General features: G+C 36.8%; 1 protein-coding gene across 2 annotated transcripts in view; it reads right to left on the bottom strand.

The window, feature by feature from the left end:
• Positions 1-2752: 2752 nt before the first annotated feature.
• The window catches only part of CENPK (centromere protein K), a 23426-nt gene continuing 138 nt past the window's right edge, over positions 2753-26040 (bottom strand). The window contains exons 2-10 of one of the 2 annotated variants that reach the window (XM_010580527.1): positions 22779-22880; positions 20725-20781; positions 16653-16725; positions 12406-12452; positions 11012-11094; positions 10794-10892; positions 10376-10505; positions 6059-6112; positions 2753-3207 (exon numbers count right to left, since the gene is read on the bottom strand). In XM_010580527.1, the coding sequence (XP_010578829.1) occupies positions 3049-3207; positions 6059-6112; positions 10376-10505; positions 10794-10892; positions 11012-11094; positions 12406-12452; positions 16653-16725; positions 20725-20781; positions 22779-22880 (804 nt within the window). In that variant the 3' untranslated portion in view covers positions 2753-3048. The remainder of the gene's footprint in view (positions 3208-6058; positions 6113-10375; positions 10506-10793; positions 10893-11011; positions 11095-12405; positions 12453-16652; positions 16726-20724; positions 20782-22778; positions 22881-26040) is intronic. The other variant, XM_010580528.1, reaches the window with a different exon arrangement.

The following is a 26040-nucleotide window of genomic DNA, read 5'->3' as shown; positions in this document are numbered from 1 at the left end:
GGATACAGCCCGGGAGCGCAGGGAGGGGATCAGGAAAGCCAAGGCACAACTGGAGCTGAACTTGGCTAGGGATGTGAAAAATAACAAGTTTCTTCAGATACATAGGACAACAAAGGAAGATGAAAGAAACTGTACCCCTTTCATGAGCAAAATGGCAGACCTGGCTACAACAGACTTGGAGAAGGCTGAGCTACTCAACAACTTTTTTGCCTCTGTCTTCACCACCAAGTGCTCTAGCCCCGCCACCCAATTCATAGAATCCAAAGGCTGGGACTGAGAGAATGAAGTACTACCTACTGTAGGAGAAGATCAAGTTTGAGACCATCTCAGGAGCCTAAATATGCACAAGTCCATGGGACCTGATGAGATGTGTATTGGGTTTGCATGGTAAAGTTTTCGTAGTGGGGGGCTACAGGGGTAGCTTCTGTGACACGCTGCTAGACGCTTCCCTCATGTCCAACAGAGCCAGTGCCAGCCAGCTCCAAGACAGACCTGCTTCTGGCCAAGGCCGATCCCATCAGCAATGGTGGTAGTGCCTCTGGGATAACGTATTTAAGAAGGGGAAAAAACTGCTGCAGAGCAGCAGCCAGAAGAGAGGAGTGAGAATACGTGAGAGAAACAACTCTGCAGACACCAAGGTTGGTGAAGAAGGAGGGGGAGGAGGTGCTCCACATGCAGGAGCAGAGACTCCCCTGCAGCCTGTGGGGAAGACCACGGTGAGGCAGGCTGTCCCCCTGCAGCCCAGGGAGGTCCACGGTGGAGCAGATATCCACCTGCAGCCCATGGAGGAGCCCACACCGGAGCAGGTGGGTGCCCGAAAGGCCGTGACTCTGTGGGAAGCCTATGCTGGAGCAGGCTCCTGGCAGGACCTGCGGACCCATGGAGAGAGGAGCCCACGCTGGAGTAGGCTTTCTGGCAGGACTTGTGACCCCGTTGGGGGACCCACACTGGAGCAGTCTGTGCCTGAAGGACTGCAGCCTGTGGAAGGGACTCACGCTGGAGCAGTTCATGAAGGACTGTAGCCCACAGGAAGGACTCAAGCTGGAGAAGTTCATGGACGACTGTCTCCCGTGGGAGGAACCCCATGCTGTGGTCAGCTCATACACAACAACGTGTGATGGAACAAACCACAACCCTTGTTCCCTGCCCCCCTGTTCTGCTCAGGGGAGGAGGTAGAGAAAATGGGGAGTGAAGTTGAGCCCAGGAAGAAGGGAGGGGTGGGGGGAAGGTGTTTCAAGATTTGGTTTTATTTCTCATTATCCTACTCTGATTTGATTGGTAATCAATTAATTTCCCTGGGTCAAGTCCATTTTGCCTGTAACAGTAACTGGTGAGTGATCTCTCCCTGCCCTTATCTCAACCCACAAGACTTTAGTTGTATTTTCTCTCCCCTGTCCAGCTGCAGAGGGGAGTGATAGAACAGCTTTGGTGGGCATCTGGCATCCAGCCAGGGTCAAACTACCACAGATGCATCCTCGTGTCCTGAGGGAACTGGCAGATGAAGTTGCTAAGCCACTATCCGTTGTATTTGAGAAGCTGTGGCAGGCTGGTGAAGTTCCCAGTGACTGGAAAAGTGGAAACACAACAGCCATTTTTAAAAGGGTTAAAAAGGAAGACCTGGGAAGCTGCTACAGGCTGGTCAGTCTCGCCTCTATGCCAGCAAGATCATGGAGCAGATCCTCCTGGAAACTATGTTAGGACACATGGAAAATAAGGAGGTGATTGGTGATGGCCAGCATGGCTTCACTAAGGGCAAATTGTGCCTGACAAATTTGGTGGCCTTCTACGATAGGGTCACAGGATTGGTGGATAAGGGAAGAGCAACGGACGTCATCTACCTGGGCTTGTGCAAAGTATCTGACACTGTCCCACACAACATCCTTGTCTCTAAAATGGAGAGACATGGATTTGATAGATGGACCACTTGGTGGATAAGGAATTGGCTGGATAGTCACACTTTGAGAATTGTGGTCAACAGCTCAATGTCCAGGTAGAAACCAGTGACGGAGTCATGTCCCTCAGCTGTCTGCATTGGGACTTGTATCATTTAACATCTTTATTGGGGACATGGACAGTGGGATTGAGTGCACCTCAGCAAGTTTGCCAATGACATCAAGCTGTGTGGTGCAGTCAACGTGCTGGAGGGAAGGGATGTCATCCAGAGGGACCTTGACAGGCGGGCCTGTGCGAACCTCATGAAGTTCAACAAGGCCAAGTGCAAGGTCCTGCACATGGTCAGGGCAATCCCAAGCACAAAGACAGGCTGGGCAATGAGTGGAGTGAGAGCAGCCCTGCGGTGAAGGACTTGGGGGTACTAGTGGATAAACTACATCTGAAAAAGTGAAGACAGATACTGTTAGGCAATATAGCATAACACAATATGGGCTGATTAGGAAGCATGCTCAACACTCACAACACACTCAACATCTGCAGCCCTTTGCACAGAAAGATATATCATCTTTCCTAAGTGTTTATCTTAAAGCCAATAAATTTGTTTGCAAAAGCTCTGGAAAAAAAATAAAAAAAACAACACACCGGAAAACCTACATTCTTGAGATGACACTTTACTGTTAGTTCAAAATGTTCACAAGGCCATGTACAGCAGGAGCTGAGTTATTACAAATTTTGCCTCTACAGAGTACAAAAAAATACTAAAGGAAATGGAGAAGACTTAAAGCAATCTAAGAAAGGAACATAAAAGAAAAGTAATGAATAAAGTATGATTTTTTTAAAAGTAAAAAGGACTGTTAAATATCTTTATGCATCACCTGAATTTGCATCTTATAAAGGAGCTGAAAAAACCCTCCACACTGCAAATCTTGGCATCACTTGCCATAAAACAAAGCCAACTGTAACTGAGCAGTTAAAAGTAAAAATGTTTGTCTTCATATTTCACCCTCTGACCAAATATAAACTTTATTAAAGAAAAAAAATAATCAAATCATCCAAGAAGAAGAGGTTGCTGATCCAAAAAAGATTATCATAGAACTTCAGTATGTCTTAGCCCTCTAGTCAGAGTACTGGTTTAAAATAAACACATAGGTCACGCTACATGTGAAAGGCTTCTAGGCGCATTCTGTTTGGATCTTCTGGATGTCTCAGGGCAATTCCATATCGTAGCAGCAGCTCAATATAAGGTGGCCAAAATGAGTCATTGATTGTTACATAAGGGTCATGTGGTGTGCTCATTAATTTCTGTATAAGAATCTGGAAGACCAAAAGGATAAGATTTAGGAATGAACAAAAGAGATTTTTATCTCCTTTAACTGAATTTATACAAATTATTATAATGGGACACTTATGTAGGCAATACAAGAAATACAAGACTACAGGAGAAATACAAGACCTGTTCAAGGTAGAAGTAAAGCAAAGAACTTCCAATTAACTTTATTACATCTTTTTTGATGTAAAAATTAGAATCAGAATTCTCCTTTTATCCAGACTAAGTTTTTCACCATCTGTCAAAAATGCTTAGTGTAACAGTGAATGCCTAAAAAAGCTGAACATGAAGGTAGGTAAATCCTTATATAATTAATCTTTAAATCAGTATCTGTTAATTTAAGATTAAAAACATTAAATAAGAGGGAAAGCTAGTTTTTTGGGAATCCCTTGCCTCAAAACCATAATGACTTACTGTCAACAAATAGTATTTCTCCCTCACTCTTTCAGATTTTAGCAGAAAGGAATGTCTATCTTAAAAGTTTTGTAAATTTCATTTTTCTAATCTAAAAAAAAAAAAGTCTGTCTTCTTAGATTGAGAAGAATTCTTTTTCCTGTATTTTGTGTCCTTCTGTAGGGAGTGTTAGAAATAAAAAAGTCTGCACCTGTGAAAAGTTAAACATCATAGTCCTACTTTAACTTCACTACATTTGCACATCAAATCTTTTTGCTCATCTCATAAATGGATTGTCCAAATTCTTAATATCACTTCTTGTTTAGGCATGACAAGTACCTTACAACAATTCTCCTCCTCTTGATGCTTCCTTATTCCTCCTTTGTTCCTTATCTAAATACAGAATTAGTTAATGGAGTTTAAAAAAAAAAATCAGTTTTGACATTATTTTTCTGTTCTTGGAGACCATGTTTGTGTCCTCATAATTCTGCTCATGGGGAATACTGCACACAATACAGATTAAATAATCTTGCCTATCCCATGGTGCTCTCTCTATTCATCCCAGATATTTCACCTTTCTACTCAGAGCTTCTAAATGTTACAGCTTTCCCAATTTCAGTAGGTACAAAATATTCTGCCTGCCTCTTTATTGCTAAAGAAAAACTCAAAATCCTCACTACCAGACTTTACTTTTTTTTCATCAAGTGCTATTAAAAGAAAATTTGAAAAGAAAAAAAATACTGCTCTTCTTTTGCAGAACATTCTGAAGAATTGTTCCAGTTTATGTCTTTTGTACTTATCTGCCCCAATTATGAGTATTTACTCCAAATGCATTATTTTAGATGAATTGCTACTTAGTCTTTTCTGACATCTGATATTCCAAAATAGCCTTTATGGCTGTAACTTTACATACATTTGTATTGTAAACAGTCTTTCAAATCTTAAACTCGTTCACTAAATTCTCAATCAGAAAGGAATAATCCTCAAACTGTTTAAAAGGAAAAGAATTACTAAATTTGTAAAAAATTACAGCTCATTACTGGAATAAGAAGCAGTATAATAAAAATTCTGAGGTTTGCATGAGAGAAGTTTACTGCTTGCTTACTACTTAAGCTAATTTAATGAAGTAGGTACTGATATACCTAAATAATAGAAATGTATACACCTAGCTTGTCAAAGTGGATTTATTAAAAAAGTACACTTTCATTATTTAACAAACATACACATGGAGATTGAGGATTCCAACACCTTTGAAATTGAACAGGCACTTGAAGTTAGAACCAAGTTGCTCAACAAAAAAAAAAACCCATAAAACAAAGATAAGGGACATTGACAGTTTACTCCAAGACAGTTAAAAATAAGTCTGAATTTTTGGAAGTAGTTATGTTCTTCCAAATGGAAGTCAGACATTACTTGGATGTGTTCACATTTTGAGGAGATTAACAATATCAGAAAAATATGAAGGGCAATTTTAAAGTATTAGAAGAGCTTTGAAATTTTAATTCCATAGGGAATGTGGCTGTTTTAAATTCTGATCTGTTTTCAAGCTCTGACTAATTTGGTATTAATAGGCATGCTGAGATACTTGAAGGATGTAAAATGATTTTGATGATGTAAGCCCAAAGTCTGAGCTTTAAATTAAAGTACAACGTCATAGTGATCATAGCACCTTAATACCAAGAAGTTGTTGTTCATCAAGTTTTCCCTCAGGAAAAAACTCTTTCCCCCAGGGAAGACTTAAAACCATCTAAAGAGTGAGGATGGAGGAGGAATAGGAAATTTCACTTCAAACACTACATTGAAAACAAGAAGGAACAATGCTAGTGAAAAGATTTTTAATGCTCCTTCAAAATTATGCTTTGCAAATCAAATTGATAAATTGCACTGTGATTAAAAAGACACACTAAGCAATGCTGGCATACTTAGAAAATCGATTAGAAATGCATGAATCTGATTTGACTGATTTCCTCATATGAGGAGATAATCCAGATAATACACAAGACTACACATTAATTGGTCCTTCTATAACTGTTATTGTATTATATTTCAGAAATACTTTTATTGAAACAGTATGAAGTATAGCATGAATTGGAACAATTCATTTTTTTCTTAAGCATAGGATTTGTCTCCTCTAATATGAGCCACTAAGGCTAATAAAACTTCTTTAAAATGATCATCATTAAATTAAGAAATAAGGGATAATCATTCCTCAGCTTAAACTGAAGATTTAGTTATCTGAATTATTGCCACATCTCTTGTAAAAAATTGGGCTTTTAATTTGATAGGAATTAAAATAGAAATCTGACGTAACATTCTTAAACATTCTACTTTTCAATTAACTATCTTAACCGTATGTCATATACTGTTATTTACTTATTAATATATTATGAACAGATCTGAGTTTTGGAAAATCCCCCAAATCTCTACATAACAAAACCGTCTTACCTCTAAAATTTCATGCAGTGTTATCAGTTCTACAGCTGGCTTTTCAAAAGACTTCTGCAAAGACAACCACACCCCCAGGCAAATTAACAAAACCCAAAACTAAATAGTCAGGAAAAATGTTAACTGACAAAGAAAAATAATCACACAATTATTTGACTGCATAGTACACAACAGATGAAGACTTTTAGTTAGATTTAGTCATGACAGAAATACAAGGTAGTATTTAAATCTACCAGTTCAGTATCATACACTTTAAATGTAATATTTTTAATTAATTATTAAAAAAGATTAATCTTAAGCAATCATAGTATATCTACCTGGGCTTACATTTAAATAAAACCAAGTACATATTTATAATGTAGTACAGTGTAAAACATTCTATGAATATGATCTGTTAGGGAAAAAAAGTGTTTTTCATGAACTTTAGAAAAATGTTTACAATGCAAATTTGACACAGCTCAAGACTTCAGCTCATACTGCCTTAATATTTCTTCATGATTGGCCGATGAATATTTGTTTACTCTTACTTCAACTTCAATTAAAAAAATAGGCCAAAAGAAATAGAATAGTTAAAAATGAAAAATTTATAAAATATCATTAGAAAATTACTTGTTTTCATTTGTAGCAAGCAAATCAAGACATTTGCCTATAAATTGATATGGATTCCTTAGGCAGCACTGCCAACAAAGCTGCTTGTGCTGTTGCACAGTGAACCTGATTCTTTTATTTTTCAATTTTATCCTTTTTCCCCATCCACTTCACATTCAGCAAAATAAAGGAGATAATACAGCACTGGCAACTGCTTACTCAGCACTGCTGTTGAATATGTCAACTTAAGTCCTAAGATATTAACAGCCATGCAGCACCTTATACAAAGTCCACTTCTGGAACAGAAAAGGAATACAAGCAATAAAGAATAATTCGTGAAAGGCAAGCTCTGGCTCCTTTCTTCCCAGTCACAGTTCTTAATATTCTCACCTTCAGAAAGCCACAAGGGGGACATAGTGCCTGCTCCATGGAAGCCTTGCAGACCATGGAGCTAGGTCTCAATAATGCCTGTCTTTGTGCCATTATCCTGATACTAGGCTGAGGAAATAGAATCTACACTAAGAAGCTGCAAAAGGTTCCTTAGGGCAATCATGGAGACACTTCGTAACCTTAGCTGTTGTATTTCACTGGCCAAAAATACTACTTCGTAACTTAGGTAGTGGGTTCAATATTAATGTTTCAAAGTTGAAATTAGGTTATGACTTCAGTCATTACTAAAACTGATATACAAAGAATAAAATCTTAAGGATATTAGTGTAAAGACGTTTGCACTCTTACAGAACTAGCAAACTTAATTTGCTGGGTTTATAATATACATTGTGTATCTTGCTTTGCAAAATTATATTACTTACATATTTTAAGTGTCACTGATGTAATAAGTATCTCTAATTAATTAATGCTTATCAAGTCACTTCTAAGCAGGATGCTCAGCATATATTTAACCTGAAAGGCACCTTCTCCCTTCCATGAGATAGATTGGCATAAAGAATATTCCTCAACATATGACTTCTCATATTTCTTCTCTTGAAAAAATGTCTTTTTTTTCATCCAAGATTTAAAATGCAAGATAATTCTTACCTCAGTCACTACCTATACTAAAGGTGTTGGGCCATGGCAACAGAAGCTAACATGGGCTGCTGTGATTCAGTCTTTCCTCCCACTCCCAAATGCAGGTGCCTGGTGAAAGGAGGCTGGAACCAGAACAGTGAGGCTTGGAGCAGTTCAGACTACTCTGGAGCCATGCCCCACAGATGTCAGCCTTGCACATTTGCCCTCACACAGAACTACTGAGAACACAGGAAGTTTCCATGAAGTGAAGCAAAATTACTGATGTACAGAGTTAAAAGAGTTCAGTGCTTCCAGAGTGTTGAACCAAGCTGATAATAGGTGTGAATAATGTGTTCCCCCAAATCAACATAGCAGCAAATTTCATTGCTAATGTCAAAAATTTGTATTTCTGACACAACAAAGAAAACAATATAGGTGAAAATGGCTGTCTCTCCTGCCTTTAGTTAATCACTTAGATGCCGATTACGTGGGACCTGCAGTTGAGCCATTGAGATCCAACTGAGTCAAAAGATAGAGAAGCAGCTATGAATTCACAAGGAGTGAAAAGAAAGAAAAAGACTTGTCAGAAAACAAACTGTGTTTAAGAGTTCAGGAAATGCATAAATAAAATTAAAACTAAGACAAGATAATATCTTGCTTGGAAATTTATCAAAATAAATTTTATATTTAAGTAAAACAAAAAAAAAGGTAGGTGGTGATTAATCCCTACACCTTGGGTGATTATTTTTTTCTTTAGATTTTAATAAGAAAAATTGCATGGAAGAGAGATGAAGGCAGGGGAGCTAATAAGAACTTCTGATAGTATAACAGAAGTTGAGAAAATTCAAGCAGTTGATTTTGCTCTGAGGCAGAAGATCTTAACATAAAATCTTCCTCAGAATTCTGAAACACACACATGAATTCACTGTTTCTTATATTTAAAACATAGTTGAATATGACCATGAACAACTCGATCTAACTTTGACATTGGCACTACCTTGATGGTGTTGGAATGGAAGATCCCCAAAGTCACTTCCAGCCTATATTTTTCTACGACATTACATAAATGAGAGCAAATAAACTGGTGTATCTCATTATAGGAAATATATTTTTAAGAAAATAATAATGATACATATGGGAAAAACAGATAATTGCTTAAAATGCATCTAGGAAAGTCAGCAGTGTTTGAAGAGGCATGTCCTAGAACAATTTTAAGACGAGTAAGAACCAGCAAATAGGGAGATGACATACCAGGCTGAAATCAGGAAATACATGATTGAAAGATTACAGTTAATTAAATCCCTGAATCTTTAATTTCTTAATGTTGGAGCAAAATGTATCATATTTAGTAACAACAGGAAACTGGAAGACATTGATATGCAGAAGAACTAAGAATAAAATGGTTGAATTAGACTTTGAAAATGGACATCATGCCTTGAAGGCTTCGTGTGGTATTTTTATGTGCAAAATACGTACTTCTGTGCAAAAACAAGTATTTTTTTTTTTTTATTAAAAGCTCAGAGCTCATCAGTTGGAATTAACAGGAAGAAAAAGACAAGGATGTAATTAGTTGCTTTTGTGATGACTATGAGCTAGTAGTTTTGTTTATAATACTGGTTTTTACCAGGTTACAAAAAAGATGAATCCAAGTTGAAGCAAATAGAGAAAAATAGGTATTATTAGGATAAGTCAGGAAACTGAAAAAAACCCTACCTTACAGGATAAGAACAAGAAAGCTTTGCTAGTTCAATTAGCCAAACGAAGAAAGAGCGGGTATAAGATTGCTGCCTATAACTATCAGGAGGAATAAACACAAGAAAGAACGAGCTATTCTAGGGACAATACTGGCATAAGAATACATGGATCTGTGTTAGACATGAACAAATTTAGACTGGAAATTAGGAGATAGTTTCTAACCACAGTACTGAGGTACGAGAACAAACCCAAACAGAAACAGTAGTAACAAAAATAATTAGTTTTAAAATGGAGCTCAATGATTATATTGAAGAAATTATATTACGCGGTTGTCTGAAATAACAGGGAACTATATTGAAGAAATCCTTTCTATTTCTGTATTCTTAAGTGTGTCTGAAACCAAAAATCAACCTCCACCTTTTTTGTAGCTTTTGTAACTATTGTTTCAAATAGTAATGGTAAAAGGTTTATTTTTACTGCAGACTTTGAATTTATTATGCAAAATGCTCCCTGACTGCCTATTTTCCTTAAAGTTTTAAGATAATTTTTGGCCCAGTTAGCCTGAACAGAAACTGATGGTTAACATTCCAAACTGCGCTATAATTATAAACACTTGTCCTTATTATTGTTCCAAAAACATTGTGAGACAATTAAAATTTGCTTTGCCAAGGGAAATATGAAGCCACTTGCCTAGTCCAGTAAAAAAGAAAATGGAACAATTTGGAGTGAACCCATCACCATTTCCAAATTTGGCACAGCTTGCAGTTCAGTAAGAAATAAAATACATTGCTATGCATCTCATTGGGTAAAGGATATACGCATTAAAAAAAAATCCAGCTGCAAACACCCTTAAATAATATAAGCCAGTGTGAAAAATATCAATTAAACCTAAAGGATCAGCAGTATGAACTCTACTTATTTCAAAATAGAACTGCAGATTCTATACTAGTGACTTAAAAAAGGTATTGCATCTAATTAAACAGAAATTGCACATTCCAAATTTAATAGTTACTAAGAAAATCTTACCTTCTTTTTAGTACTTGCACCTTTCTCTGGAATGGGAAAATGTTCTCCTAGGAATTCACCCAGAGCATTCAAGAGTCCTTCCTTATACGACTTTACTTTCAACATTTTATTTTGCAGTTGTTGAAGTGCTCTAATGTTCAAATTAATAGTAAAAATATAGCAATAGAATATGAAATTCAATAAAATAATTGAAAAGTTCTTCAGTAAAAAAATCCCTTATTTTCTACTGTTGTGAATTCAACATCTTGAATCACAGGATATAAGCAGAGAGTAGCAATATTTTTCATGTTTCAAATATGGATTACTGAGTTATTATTTGATCTATTTAACAAAACAAGGAGTATGTTTTAAGAGTTTGTTTGCTCATTTTCTGTTGTTGATATTTAAATTCTTCCATATAAAAACACTGTAGAAATACCTTTTTCTGGAAAGTTGTTCAGTTTGGGTTTTCATCTCTTCTTCAATTCTATTAAGAGCATCTACTACCTGCTCCTGTTCCTCCTGCCACTGCTGTTCTCTTTGAAACATGAAAAGTAGGAAATGGCACAACAGATAAGTAGTTTTCCTGGACAGTCAAAAAAATAATGTGTGGTAAGAAAAGCTTACAGCATTCATAAGTCCACATTATTGTATTACCTTTTCAGATCTTCTTCCAGTTGTTCATTCTTTGACTGAATTATTGACAGCACCATTTCAAGATCATTCTTTGTTTTCTGCAACTATAAAAAAGTAAAAATAAACCTAGAGTTTGCAGATAACCCAGTCTGTGGTATTTGTTCTGTGTAAGGTTACATCTGTAAATCTGGTAAAGAGGGCCAAAATTATCTGTAATTTCTTAAAAAAATATGGCTATGGAGTGACACACTATTTTTTTAAATCCACTTGGAGCTATTTAAAATGTTACTGTCACCAGTTGCCTATTAGTATCTTATTGAAGCTCTGTAAAACGTAGTTGATTGTACCTGAAGCAGACTATGGAGGACACACATGAACTGCTCATCTCATGAAAGACTGAGAAGATATCTGCTCTACCAGGGCTGCGTTGTCTAAATCATTGCAACTGCTTGCAAGAAAGAATCGTGCTAATTGCACCAACATAAAGCATATAGCACTCAGAAAACAAACCTGCTGCAAAGAAAGACTTAATTGCATCCATTAATTAAATGGCCTACAGTGATATGGACATAATTGGGAGAGGAAAGAGGGAGAAATAAAAATACTGCAGCCAGAAGATAGGGAACAGTGGACTCTCAGTGGACTGGGTCTTTCATTAATGCATTATGTTCTACAAAGTAGTATTTCTAATAGTTTATGGTTTTTTAATACAAAACTATGATTTGGATATATTTTGTCTCCTTCCATACAAACTATAAGAACTTTTATATTTATATTTCACAAAAATTGTGAAAATATTCTACAGAAGCAATTACGCTCTATATATGCAACATCTGAAAAAAATTTGGAATCCTTAACAAGACAGGCCACAAAATAGGATATCAGATCAAATATGCCATAGCAGTACAGTCAAACGAAAGCGTGCAACCAAACAACTCTTAATAGCAGTTGGGTTCCCTGTTGTGAGTGATACTAGAGGGAGGAAACCTGCTAGGAACAAGAAAACCAGAAGTGTTTGGGTTTTTTTAAGCCATAGCCACAGGAATATTCACTGGTCATGTTGCATACCTATGTCCAACGCTACCCCCAAGGCAGTCTTGATTTTCTCTTTCTTCCAAAGCTGGAAGAACTCAAATTATTTGCAGATTACTGCCACAGAACTCCAGATCCAAGAATACTGACTCTTCTGCGTAACACGTAATGTTACATTATTTTATATCAGTATGAAATGCAATATTTAAAGTTTCCATTTAAAAGATCATTCATTACAACTACAACAGTGCCTGAAGAAGCATACACAGTATCTTAGCAGTAGTCCACCACAGGAGTGGTTATAGGAAACTGCAACAATTGTATATACTTCCCCCCCCCCCCCAACAAAAATTAATTACCTTGTAACAAACAAAAAGACTTACCTCTTCTTTTCCTAATGCTAACAGTACATCTGGATTGTTAGAAATTACTGAAAAATAAAATGAATTGGGTTTTTTTGCATCAGATGATATATACTTGTTTACATTGAAAAGCAACCTGGCTAGAGAGAAACTTTTGTAGCCTCTAAAAAACTAGCTTGGCTGTCAGCAGCAGTGGTGTCCTGCTGGGCTAACCTACTGTCACTTTTCATCAAGTTAAATTAGACTGAAACAAGTGTGGTATTAATGCTTCTGTGTTATTTTTTATACTTGAACTAGCTCAGGTATATAGGTATAGGTACAATACTGAAATGCAAAGTATAGTCGTACTTCAAGCCTGTTTTTTTCAGTGGAAGGTATTCAATCAGTATTACCAATGTGGGCAATCAAATTCTTCCAGTCTTCCAGTTCCTTGTTGAAAAGCCTCCCACATGCTTGATCAGGATTGTAAAACCCATCAGACTTCAAGAACTTAAAAAGCAAGTCACCATCCTTACTGTCCACAAGAACAGCAACATATAGGGAAAGGAAAGGCCCAGCAAGGCCAGTATCCTAACTCTAACCCAGAGCAATAGCAGTACTTAAGGGAAAGTACAGTACTATTCAAGGATGTGGTAATGTTCCCCAGAATGTTTCTGCAAAAGGTAGCAATTTATGGGTCATGGATTTTCTGAATAAAAAGTGAATTGTTGTATTTGATAGCCTTCAATGGACTACAGTCAATTCTCAGTTCCATGTCAGCTTGCAGCATCTGCATAAACGTATGACTTTTGAAAAATTGAAGCATTTGAATCTATTAAGAGGAAAAATGAAAGCTACTGTAACATTTAAATCTTAATACGATGGGGATATTTTTTGTCCAAGCTTGGGCTCTGAATCTCTAATCCTAATTACTTCAAGAAAAGCTTTTCCTTTAACAAAAAGGAAAACCCTTAACTTTCTCATAAAAGCATTAAATATCTCCTAAATACAAACCAGTTGATTTCATAAATGTATAAAAGTACTTTTTGGTAAAGTAATTTTATAGTTTTTATCTCCATGAATTTTGAGAAGCCTTAGATCAGCAGTTTTAAAAGCAGTGTTTGTTCTGAGATGAAAATCAGCAAAACTACTGAGTTCAAAGTGCATTTAATTACATGTCACAATAAAATCCCTTTTACTTAGAGAGAGAATTACTGTCTCTAAATTTTGACAGAAAATTTGAGTAGAGTGCTCCCAAATCAAGCTTATGTTTAAGAGCTGTGGGAGGTAGTGGTCTGTGCTATTATTAGAGCAAGATTTCTTTAATGACATGAATATCCTACATACACATGATAAAATTCATTGGTGTGCTTCTATGGACATTCACTGGTGTATTTGAAGAATCCCATACAACTCCTTCCCCTGCCCACCCCTTGTGATTATCATGGGCCCTCACTACCTGGAATTATCAATTTCTACTATTGGTTTCTAACACTTCTTCATTTTTAGATACCTAACCCTGAGTACGTGCTTCCCATTCAATATTCATATTGTGTGAGTATTAGAAGAGAAGGCCACATCTTGCTAGGAAAGAAATCACTAACCCTTATTTATGAAGGAACAATGCAGATGTAAGACACTGGGAGAACACATTATGGCAGCTGCTGCTATGAAGAACACAGGTTGCTCTACCTACTGTCAGTTAAATCTTCTTCAGTTATGAATTGCTACGCTTCCAAAAATCAGATGTCAAACAGAATTGCCTAGTGATACATAGTACAATTACTAAGCAAAATACTACCAGATGCTAGGAATGTAAAAGCAACTGCTATGCATATGTTTATATAGTAACTCCTATTAAAATGGAATTTGGCAGAATACTGATATTTTGCAAAGAAAAATAGAAATCATGCAGGGACCACAACTGGTTTATATGGTTTAAAATATGGTTGCTTCCACTTCCTTATTTTGCAAAGGTAAAAAGTTAAATTCTATTTTTATGAGCCAAATGCTTGTTAAAAAGTTTTAATTCAGCTGATTTAGCAGCTGTAGAGCTACATAAATAGTACCAGAAATTGAGAAAGAACAAGAGACTAAAGTAAAAGCTTTGCAAAAATAAAATTTGCATTGTGGATTCAAGTCTGTTTGCCAATATTGTGCCCAAAGAAATGTAGAACTGCCAAGTTATAACCTCAGAAAATAAGGTTTAAAATTGAAATGCTGACGTGCCCTCATTTACAAGAAATGAACCGGCCATTACTAAAAGCAGAGACTAAAGTAACAAGACAGCCTGACATGCATGCTCTACTAGCAAATTTTATGAAAGTAGAATTTGTGCTATACCTTTTTAGATAAATTCAGCCAATGTTTTCAATTAAGTAATTCCTCCTTCAAAACAAACAGTAGGTAGAAAGGGGCCAATATGGACAGAGAAGATGTATGAAAAATGAGGAATTTACTGTGCTTACAAGCACTATAGCTCTATTCAAATTCTTAGCAGCAACTTTTTTTCTTACCTCAGAAAGGCAGCCATAAAGGCAAAGCTTTTGCTGCAAAATATTCTTTGCATTATAATATGCATAAATCATTCCTCTAGTACAAAATCAAGATTCCTAGTCTAAATCTTATCACCTGGGAACAAGTATGAATGGTTAAGCAAACCAAGTCAGCAAGCCAATAAAAATAGGTCAAGCCCCAAGAATATTTTTAAGCAAATAGCTTAAAGTTTAAAATAATTACATATTTTACTAAGGAAAACCTTACATCTCCAGGTATTTTACCCGGACTAAAACTGTAAGTGCTTTCAATTAATTTGCTTTAAGCCAGAAGCTTATTCATGAGCAGCAGCTAAGAACCAGTTTTTCCCAAATTCATTCAATGTCATACTTTTGGTCTACATACCTCTAAGAAGCATTTGAAGCTGTCTCTTCTTAGAGACAGGTGTACAAAGCACATGAACTATGAATTTATTCTAATATTCTATTCATAAGAAAGAAAAACTTTTTTTTTCCAGCTCCTATTATTTGATCACAGTATGCAGCAAGTACATGAACTTTAAAAGAAGCTGGAAAAGTGACTTAAATGTTCATCTGAAAATCCATTCCAATTTGGCCAAATGACAAAATACTGGAAATTACCATCTGCTGTTTAAAACAGATTCCTATCATTTTGTAAACACTAAAAAGAACAAGCCTCTTCTGGCATAAAAATATTCAAATAAGTCAGTTTATCCATTTAAAGATTAACTACTAAGTTTTACTAGGTTGAAAGGTGCTACCAGAATACTAATGATAATGTAGTGTGAACTACTACTTGGGAGTCTCCAAATGGGAGATGTCAAAAAACAGATTACTTTATTCACACTTAGATTCTGAATGGTTTTATTTTCAGTATCTGGCCACATCAGCCTTGCAACAGAGTGAAATCAGTCAGCACTGATGCTTATGTACAAAAAGAATTTTGAAGGACTGAGGAATTTATACCTTTTGACTGATAATGCCTAACAAAATATGAGAGCTACTACTTGTCTCAGTGGTCTGTGCTTCTCAGGATCAGTAAGTGATCTGGATTCCTGTGTTGTTAAAATGAAATGTCTTTTACCACCTTTTCTTGACCTGAAATCTCTGGCCCCTGTTAAATCAAAGATAGATATTTTATTATGGTGTAATGGGCTTACCACTAAAGGTTTATTTCAGAGTTTCAGCTAGTACGTCATAATACAACACACTTTTGTGAAGTATTAATTATAAAAATCAAAGAATGTATGGTTAAAAATATGTCTGGGTGAATTATTGTTAGTTTATTAGCAGTACTTGGAAAGATAAAAAATATATCAGCTTCTTAAAAGACAAAATTATTTGCCAAAGTAGTTCTGTCCTAAAAAGGAAATACAAATGGAAGACGGAGAAGAAACAATCACAGAAAGGAGAAACCTTAAGGAGGGGAACAGCATACTGAACTTTTGTTATTTCGATAAGTGATCTGCTAACAGTTATTTTTCCGTTTAACTGACTGATGAATGGTGATATGAATCATGCATTTATTTGTCCAGAATCATAAGATTTAGTAGAATTCACTTTGAATTCTAAGTTCACTTAGAACTGAAGTACCAGAAGAATACAGAAATGAAACATACATGCTACTGTGGGAAGTGTTTAATTTAATGTTTTAATAGTTATAGTACAAAAATACAAACCACCTGACATTTGGTATATACACAGTTTAATATGCCTAGATGAAAGAGACTTTGCAGAAGTTTAAGTATACCTTACATGGAAGCAGTTACTTACTTTCAGGAGTTCTTTTTTGCCATTGATTGTATTCCGCTTGTAAAGCTTTCACTCGCGTTGTTAACAAGGAAAGCTGTGCAAGAAGAAAATAAGCATTTCTTGAAGTGAGTTGAGATGCAATGGAGTAAAATGAGATAGTACAGGACAGAAATTCAGTTAAGTTCATACAGCAGAAAACAAAAGACCATCTATTACAATAGACCACTTATTCCTTCAAAAGATTTAAAAAGCCACTCGCAGGGATCAAGAAACATTTTTATTGTTTCTTCAAAAGGGGGAAATCAGAAGTAGTCAGAGTTGGCATTTTTCCCCCTATTTCATCTGTAATATCACACAATAACCACAACTGAAGATGAGCCACTAGAAGCAATGACAATACTTCACATCCCCACTCCTTAGATGCATGGCTGATACACATTTAAGGTTAATGGACTGTGCTTGATATGTGTGATTACTAAACAAAAGATTGGCTTCCAAAAAGTCAGTAGTCAAATCAGTTTCTATCAAAACGACATCTGTGGACTCAACAAAAAATGCTTTAGATATAATGCTCTAGCTCACTGTAATCACTGAAAATACAGGAGCAGTAAGAAAAAACACCAGTTCAGAAAAGTTTATTAAAAAAACCCTAAGTAAACAACATAGATTTTTAAAAATGTACTTAAATATCTTACAATGTTCTAGAGAAAGAATATATTCATTATTACTATTCCAATTCCTGAAACTGAGGACTACACCTGTAATTTTTCTTCAAATACACTGTAAATTACATATAGATCTCATATTACAAGTAATCTGGTAAGAAATTAAGCATACATTTAAATACAAAAGGTACTGCTAATATGGTCAAAGATTCCGTAAGAAGCACTGCATATTGTATTCGGCTTTTCACCAATGAAAAAGAGAAAAATATGCTAAGAATCATCAGCTGAGTTCTTATAATAAAAATATCAAGAATTGACAACTTCAGCTTAGCTTTTCACTACTCAGAATAACTTTGTAAAGTGCATCTTCAAAAGCCAACCTTTTAAAATAAAGGAAAAGAAAACAAACCCCAAACAAAAGAAAAAAATCACCATACAAACATTTCTTATTTTCTAGATCACATGGTGTCACCTCTTTTGTAATGGAGCACTACTCTTGGCAGTACCATCAGCTCATTTTTTGTTCCTTTAAACTTGATAAAAAAGTATGTATGAAATGTTCTGGATGTTCCAGTAACTGGACAAAAAAACCCTTACCAATAAATTAACACTTTCATTCAGCAACCTTAAATCAAGGACTGTCTTTTCAACAGACAAATACATACAGCAGATATGTACATCAGATGCCTCTCGCTCATGCCCTATATACATTCTTTGCAAAATATGCTGCTCAGTAAGTACCCCTTTATATTGTAGACCAGAATCAGACCCCAAATGTAAAGGATAAAACCAGAGAGTACATGGCAAGATTACAGTCTTGAGGCGATTAAGGAATGAACATTAGTGACAAGGTCAACAGCAAGGAAGAAAAACATAGCTTCTTTGCCAGCTATAATGAAAATAGAATAGAATAGTTCCAGTTGGAAGGGACCTACAACAATCATCTAGTCCAACTGCCTGACTACTTCTGGGCTGACCAAAAGTTAAAGCGTATTGAGAGCATTTTTCAAACGCCTCTTGAACAATGACAGACTTGGGACATTGGCCACCTCTCTAGAAAGCCTGTTCCACTGCTTGACCACCCTTTCGGTAAAGAAATGCTTCCTAATGTCAAGTCTGAACCTCCCCTGGCACAGCTTTGACCCATTCCTGTCACTGGGTAGTAGGGAGAAGAGATCAGCACCTCCCTCTCTAATTCCCTTCCTCAGGAAGCTGTAGAGAGCAATGAGGTTGCCCCTCAGCCTCCTCATGTCCAAATTAGACAAGCCCAAAGTCCTCAGCTGCTCCTGGTAGGATGTGCCTTCCAGCTCTTTCACCAGCTTTGTTGCACTCCTCTGGACTCATGCAAGGACCTTCACATCCTTAGTAGATTGTGTGACCCAGAACTGCACACAGTACTCAAGGTGAGGCTGCACCAACGCTGAATACAGCAGGATAATTACTTCTTTTGACTGGCTGGTTGTGCTGTGTTTGATGCACTCAGGATGTGGTTTGCCCTCTTGGCTGCCAAGGCACACTGCTGCCTCATATTGAGCTTAGCATCGAACCAGCACCCCCAGATCCCTTTCTGCAGGGCTACTCTCCAGCCACTCCTTGCCCAGTTCATACTTGTGCCCAGCGTGACTCCACCATAGGCGCAGAATCCAACATCTGTTCCGTGTTAAATGTCATGCCGTTAATCATTGCCCAGTGCTCTAATCTATCTAGATCCCTCTGCAAGGCCTCTTATCCCTGGAGAGTCAACAGCACCTCCCAGTCTGGTATCATCAGCAAACTTGCTAATGGTGCATTCAACTCCTGCTTCTAGATCGTTGATAAAAATATTGAACCAGACTGGCCCTAGAATTGAGCCCTGAGGAACACTGCTGGTGATCAATCACCAGCCAGATGTAGCCCCATTCACTACAACCCTTTGAGCCCTGCCCTTCAGCTAGTTCTTTGCCCAGCATACCGTGTACCTGCTCATCTCACAGTTGGACAACTTGTCCAGAAGAATGCTGTGATGGACAGTATCAAAAGCCTGTCCAAAATCTAGAAAAACTACATCCACCACCTTTCCGTTCATCCACTAGGCAGGTGACCTTATCATAGAAGGATATCAAATTAGTTAAGCAGGACTTTCTCTTTGTGAATCCATGTTGACTCTGCCTGCCGATTGCACTGTTCTTTAAATGTCTTTCAACAGCACCCAGTACGATCTCCATAAATTGTCCAGGTACTGAGGTTAGACTAATAGGTCTGTAGTTTCCTGGGTCAATACAAGTGCCTATGTTAGGGCTGCAATAATACCCCAAGAAAGAGGATATAACGTGACCTTTTTCTCTCCTCCCTGCTTTCTATTATGAAGTGCAATCTTATTTTCATCTTAATTTTGGCAACTCCATTTAATCATTGTCTTGCTATGACAGTTTTCAAGAAAAGCGTATCTTGGAAGTTTAAGTATTAATTACAAGGGTACGATGTGCTTCAGTAAAGCTGCAAAGAAACATAAAAACCTCAGTCTACACCCAATTAAAATTATACAAAATTTATTTCTACTTAGAGGTTTTTATCCAGAATCCTGAAAGGAAAAAAAGGTTGTGTTTTATGCATTTGAATATGCATCTTCCTTTATTTATTCTGATTAAATAATAGTTTGGAACATACATTATTAACAGCAAGAGTTTAATGTCATTACACAGTCATTAAAACATCTGAATGTATTCAACAGATACATCTCTGAAAAGTGCTCTTTTTATTAATTATTCAGTCAAGTGTATTGAATTAACCATCTGAATACTCTTACTGAAGTCACATAAGATGGAGATCTATAAGACCTGCATATTTTACCCAACCAGCCCAATGTTTAACTACTTATACTTTCTGAATTTGGGGTCCTCATATGAATTCTATTTTAAAGGTTCCTATTTAGAATTTATGAACAACTAAACAGTGAGCCAGCATTGCCTTTTTGCATGTTCCCCAAAACTTGAGGGATACAGGAGCTCAAGTTCATGCACTCAGCATCATTCTGTTCATTCTAATTCAAGCATATCAGTTTCCTACCAATATCCACAAAGGGAACAACTGCAATTTGCAAATACAAACTTCCAGAGCAAAACTGAAGTGATCCATACAGTTTCACAAATTACTTACACAGTGATTAGAAAATAGTCCAAATGGGTATTGAAGTTACATACCACTCCATTTTGCTGCCTATGTTAAGTCATTTATCAGTTGTGTGGCAGGACTGCATGTAACCTTTTTGCTATACATAAATGCAACTTTTCAGTATTTGCTAGACACATACTTCAGAATACAGCTTCAAAGTTAATGAGAGTAAAGCTGTCAACTTTAGAGAGTAAGTTTAGGTTCCTTCTTTTGGAAACACACTATATCTTTAAAGACAACTAAGTATTTTGTAGAGAATAAAAAAATAATTGTCTTACCCTGGTATCTGATTTTGGCAGTGTTTTTCCTCCTTGAACCTTTAGCTTGCTCTGGCACTTGATAGAAAACAAACAAAACAAACATTTACTTACTCTTCCCTTTTGTAAGAAGGAAACACAATGCTTAGAAATTGAACAAAAGTTGTTTAATATAGGAATAAAAGAGTTTTGACTTGGCTCCTACTACATGCCTCAGAGCCTGACCCAGAACAGCAAATTAAGAAATATTTTGAAATCATACCACAGTAAAAAAGTAGAACTTCAATTAATTGAAAAGTAGAAAAGTAGCAGCTAAGAAAAGATGTATGATTTGAGGGAAAAGGCAAGTCATGAGGGAAAAGTTCATACAGGGAAAGACACTGACCAGATGAAGAACATGAGAAACTGGGAAGAGTGAGTCATGGACAAGGCTGAATAGGGAAGCTGCTGAGAAGTTAACACATTTGCTGCTACTATTCTGGCTCTCCAAACAGAGCAATCACATTATAATACACATTTTCAGTTTTAACTCATTTAGGGCAATATACTGTACACTTCAGAAATGGTCTCATTTTTAGAAGTGCACTACATCAGCTCCCATGACTGCAATGGGATATATATTAAGTCTGAAATTCAAGCCACCCCAGATATCCAGGGCTTCAGCAGGAGATGCCTACTAAACTCTTTCTTGTTTTATAACTGTCAGCAATTTAACCTGCCCAATGACAGGGCAGGATGTATTCTATTAAGCAGTAAAACTCATAAGCAGTACTTTGGAAACCTTGCTGTTAACGTTTTGGAACCAAAACACAATACAGGATTTCTCCAATAAAAACTGCTAATGCTGACACACAACCATTGGAACATTACATCATAAACCATATAACCTAGGAGCTAATTCAATGACTATTAGTTGTTTAAACTTTTTGCTGAAACATGCATGCATCCAGAATGCAACAATCATGAAGTAATAAAAATTCACTGTTTTTATCAACTTCCAAAGATAACACATATTATCACTTCCTGTATTGTTTTGGGGATGCTGGGAACAAGATATCAAAGATTATCAATTAAATTCAAAATAATAAACTTTCTAACTTCCCTTCTAACCTGAAACTTCCAAATAAAGTTCACATCTTCTAAAGTGGTGCCAAGCAAAACTTGTGTTGGTAACTTATGGTATTTCAGAAACCTAGACACAGGATTCCCTGTCACTTGTTCAATATTAAGGTAAGTTACCTGTAACAGCAAATAAAATCACATTAGTCTTTTTAAATCTAATTCTGTAAAACTATTGCACTGTAGGTTGTCTATGCTTTGTTCTACTTTAAGTTTAGAAGTATTTTTACTTCAGTTTCTGATACTTCTAATGCTTTTGAGTTTACAACTCAGAACTCAAGCAAATAGCATATAGGTACCACATAAAATTGAGTGAAGCGATTAAGACTCTCAAAATATTATTCAGAACATAATTTTTCAGAACCAGCAGAATCTTACAGGATGCATAGCATTCCCTCAGAACTGTTAAAAGCTTATCTTTCCTGGGATTCATGTAAATAAAAATAACTCCATCTAAAATGTTATTATTAGCATATTGGACCATATATTGAGATAGATAAATTTTATTCTTGAGGATGTAACTGTCAGTTTGCATGAGCATATGCTAACATCATCATCCTGGTAAGGCTCTTTCTCCTTTAAGATCCAAAGTATTTGTGAACAGCAGCTGAATCCCATCTTGCATGAGGCTAAACAGGGAAGGCTCTTGAGTCTCAGTGTGCTGGTACTACCAGAACACAAGTAAATTGTTTAATTTTCCGTAGTTTTAACATATACTCCCATTCTATTTAACTAAATCATAACATCAGCACACTGTAACAAAGTTTGACACTGCAAGGCATTCTTTACCCCTGCCAGCACTTCCACCTTTGGCCTTTCTGAAGATCTTCTCTTCCTTTTTTTTTTTTTCTTGTTTTGTTGTGGTGGTAAGCATGCAGTGAAGGATAGGAAGATGAACAAAAAAATACTAAGGAATATTTACAACAGATCTAGTCTATCACCTGTGATTTGCATACCTCTTCCATCTTCTGCCAAATACTCTCACATTCATTCAAGAGTTCTTCTTTGGCATCTACAGGACAAACTGACTCATTGGTGATTTCTGGTAAATATTCAGCCTATTAATGAGCAAATAGAACAATTATTACATAGATCTACAATAATTATTAACAGCTTACTGAATCATACATATTTGACCTGAACTAGCAGGTAACAGAGCAATCCCTCTGACTTCAAAGCTTTCAGTTAACTTCCCTGTATTTCTAAATAGCACCCAATCACTCAGTAAAATCAGCTGACTATACTACTATAGTAAAATTTGAAGACACTAATGATGTTTTTTAAAATTGAATCACAAAGCCCTAAATTTTCAAAACAGCTTTGACTATCTGCAATGGTGATTTTTATTTCCTGACAACTTGTCATGGTTTAAGACCAGCCAGCAACTAAGCACCACGCAGCCGCTCATTCACTCCCCTCACCCAGAAGGAACAGGGAGAGAATCAGAAAGAAAAAGGTAAAACTTGTGGATTGAGATAAGAACAGTTTAACAGAACAGAAAGGAAGATACTAATAATGATAATAATAACAACAATAATAAAATTACAATACTACTAATAAACAAGACTGGAATATACAAACAAGTGATGCCCAATGCAATTGCTCACCACTTGCCAACCGATGCCCAGTTAGTCCCCAAGTGGTGATCCCCCCGCCCCCACTCCCCTCAGTTCCTATACTAGACGTGACATCACATGGCATGGAATACCCCTTTGGCCAGTTTGGGTCAGCTGCCCTGGCTGTGTCCCCTCCCAACTTCTTGTGCCCCTCCAGCCTTCTTGCTGGCTGGGCATGAGAAGCTGGAAAATCTTTTACTTAGTATAAACACTACTCAGAAACAACTGAAAACATCAGTGTGTTATCAACATTTTTCTCACACTAAATCCAAAATACAACACTATACGAGCTACTAGAAAGAAAATTCTATCCCACCTGAAACCAGGACACAACTTTAGTAAAGAAACAGTAAGAGAATCTCACATCTACAAAGCCATGCTTCTTTTCCATATATTTGCAAAGTTCTTAGGCATAGTTACTTCTGCTCTGTCTTCCAGTAGATGTCCTAACCTATATCTCCTTATGACAACTTGAATTTAGAATCTTTTTGATTAACAAATTAAAGTGTCCTGGAGATTACTTGAAAAAAACAAACAAAAAACCCATGAAAGATATGCAGGCAACCAAGCAAAGAGGACACCAGGACAGTCAAGAGAAAAATCAACCCAAGTTAAATTAAAAATAAGAAACACATACAAATTCAGAAATTTAATCCTAGTTAAATCTATAAAGACATAGATGAACAACAATAGCAATTAAGAGGAAAAAAACCAAGAAGGGCAAAAATGGCACTCAAAGGGAAAATTTTTTTAAGGTAAAACAAGCAACCGGGATTTCCTAGATGTACAAGATGCAGGAAGCCTTTAAAGAAAAAACAACAAACTTAAATGGATCACTAAGCCCACCAAATACTTAGTGATTAAAAAGAGACATTAAAAAAAGATAAAGACCTAAAGAAGAAATAAACATCTGCCGCCTTAATGATGCTGAAATTCCCAACTCAACCTTTTGTTCATTTTCAGAACAAAAATGCAGTATCACAGAAAATTACGCTGGAAACTTTAAAAGGAGAGAAATATTCAACTACTACCTTCAACGTTCAAGTATGCCATAGCAGAGTGGCTAAGACACAAATCAGAACATCTCACTGAACACTGGAAGTATTCTAGAGAACTAAAAGGTAGCAATACTTCTACTAAGCCTTCCTGGCAAATTTATTGCATCAGTAGTTAAAAACAGAACACTAGAAAATGTGGATTGCCATGAGCTGATAAGGTCTAATGAGGAAGTTTTTGCAAAGGAAAATCATTATCCTCCTAAGAGTCTTGGAATGTTTCCATAACATAAACATAATTTATTAAGACTTCTGAAATACCTCCAGAGAAGTCCCCCACAGAAGGCTAGTAAAGAAACTAAGCAGTCTTGAGATGCAATGTACTTTTTTTCCTCAGACAAAAACTGTCAAGGAGACAAACAAAAAAGCCCCTCAACAGAATTTTCATCATGCCCAAAAGACTCAACAGCAGAGTTAAGAGGGCCTGAATGAAAAAAATAAAAGGGGGGGGAGGAGGCTGAAAAAGGAGGTACAACCTTTGGAAATTTGAAAGGTGTCTAGGGGTAGAATAAAAAGTCCTGTCCCCCTGTGTCCCCCCTCAATAATACAATCCATCAACATGAAAACATTATATGAAATAAATCTGAGTACATAGCCAACTCCCCCTCCCCAAATATTTAAATTGTTATAATGATGTTATTGTTGTTGACCCTCAAAATTCCCATGACTGATTTCACACAAAGTTTCAAAACGTACACATTATGAGAAGATACTACAAGTCTCTGTAGTGCAAGCCAAACTGACTTGTAGTCCCTAGTACTATGCTGTTAATTACCTTACAAAGTATATACACTGAAGTATCATGTTCAAATGTTTTTCCTTGTGGACTGAAGTTTTGCCTATTTCTGAATGGTAAAATTAGGTTTCTATTTGTACGCCATACCTGAAAACTGAAGACTTTTTTTTGCATGTCACTAATATTAAAGCATTCCAGTATCAACAAGTTAATCCTTCTTACTGCATTTTACAACCACATAATTAGGTAAAAAATACATGCAAGGACAAGCGTGCATTGTATACACTCTGCCAGCCAAGAGATCAGGGAAGCTTTATGGGAAATGTTTCATGTCAACAAAAACAAAACGACCAACTACTGGAAGAAATTCACAGATGAGAAAGGAAAGTAACAGCAGCCCTGGGACAACTGATAGGGAAAAAAAAACCCCAAACACCCCCCCCCCCCCCAAAAAAAAAAAAAAAAAACCAGGAGTTCACCGTGGGAAGGAGAAGAATAAAAGCAGGATCCAAATAACACCACAACAGAGATTAGACGGGCATCTCCCCCTCTCCCCGACATAAGCCCCAGTACTACGCCGCGACAGGAGAACACGAGGAAGGAGGTTACTCCTCGCAGGCCAGGGATGACCGCGTCCTTTCCCCAGGCGACAGCGAGCAGGCAGGCAGGGCGGCAGGGGCCAGCCCGCTCCCCTCCCGTCGGCCCCGCCGCCCTAACGGCCGCCGGCCCCCCCCCCCGAGCGGCCGCCCCGGCTCCCCGGCCGGGGAGCCGCTCCGCTCAGTCGCCGAAACGCGGGAGCCCCCGCCTCGGG

This window comes from Haliaeetus leucocephalus, unplaced genomic scaffold (genome assembly GCF_000737465.1).
Source record: "Haliaeetus leucocephalus isolate CR32 unplaced genomic scaffold, Haliaeetus_leucocephalus-4.0 Scaffold722, whole genome shotgun sequence".
Classification (NCBI taxonomy): domain Eukaryota; kingdom Metazoa; phylum Chordata; class Aves; order Accipitriformes; family Accipitridae; genus Haliaeetus; species Haliaeetus leucocephalus.
Note: the sequence above shows the minus strand (reverse complement) of the source record. Positions and strands in the feature narration are given on the sequence as shown.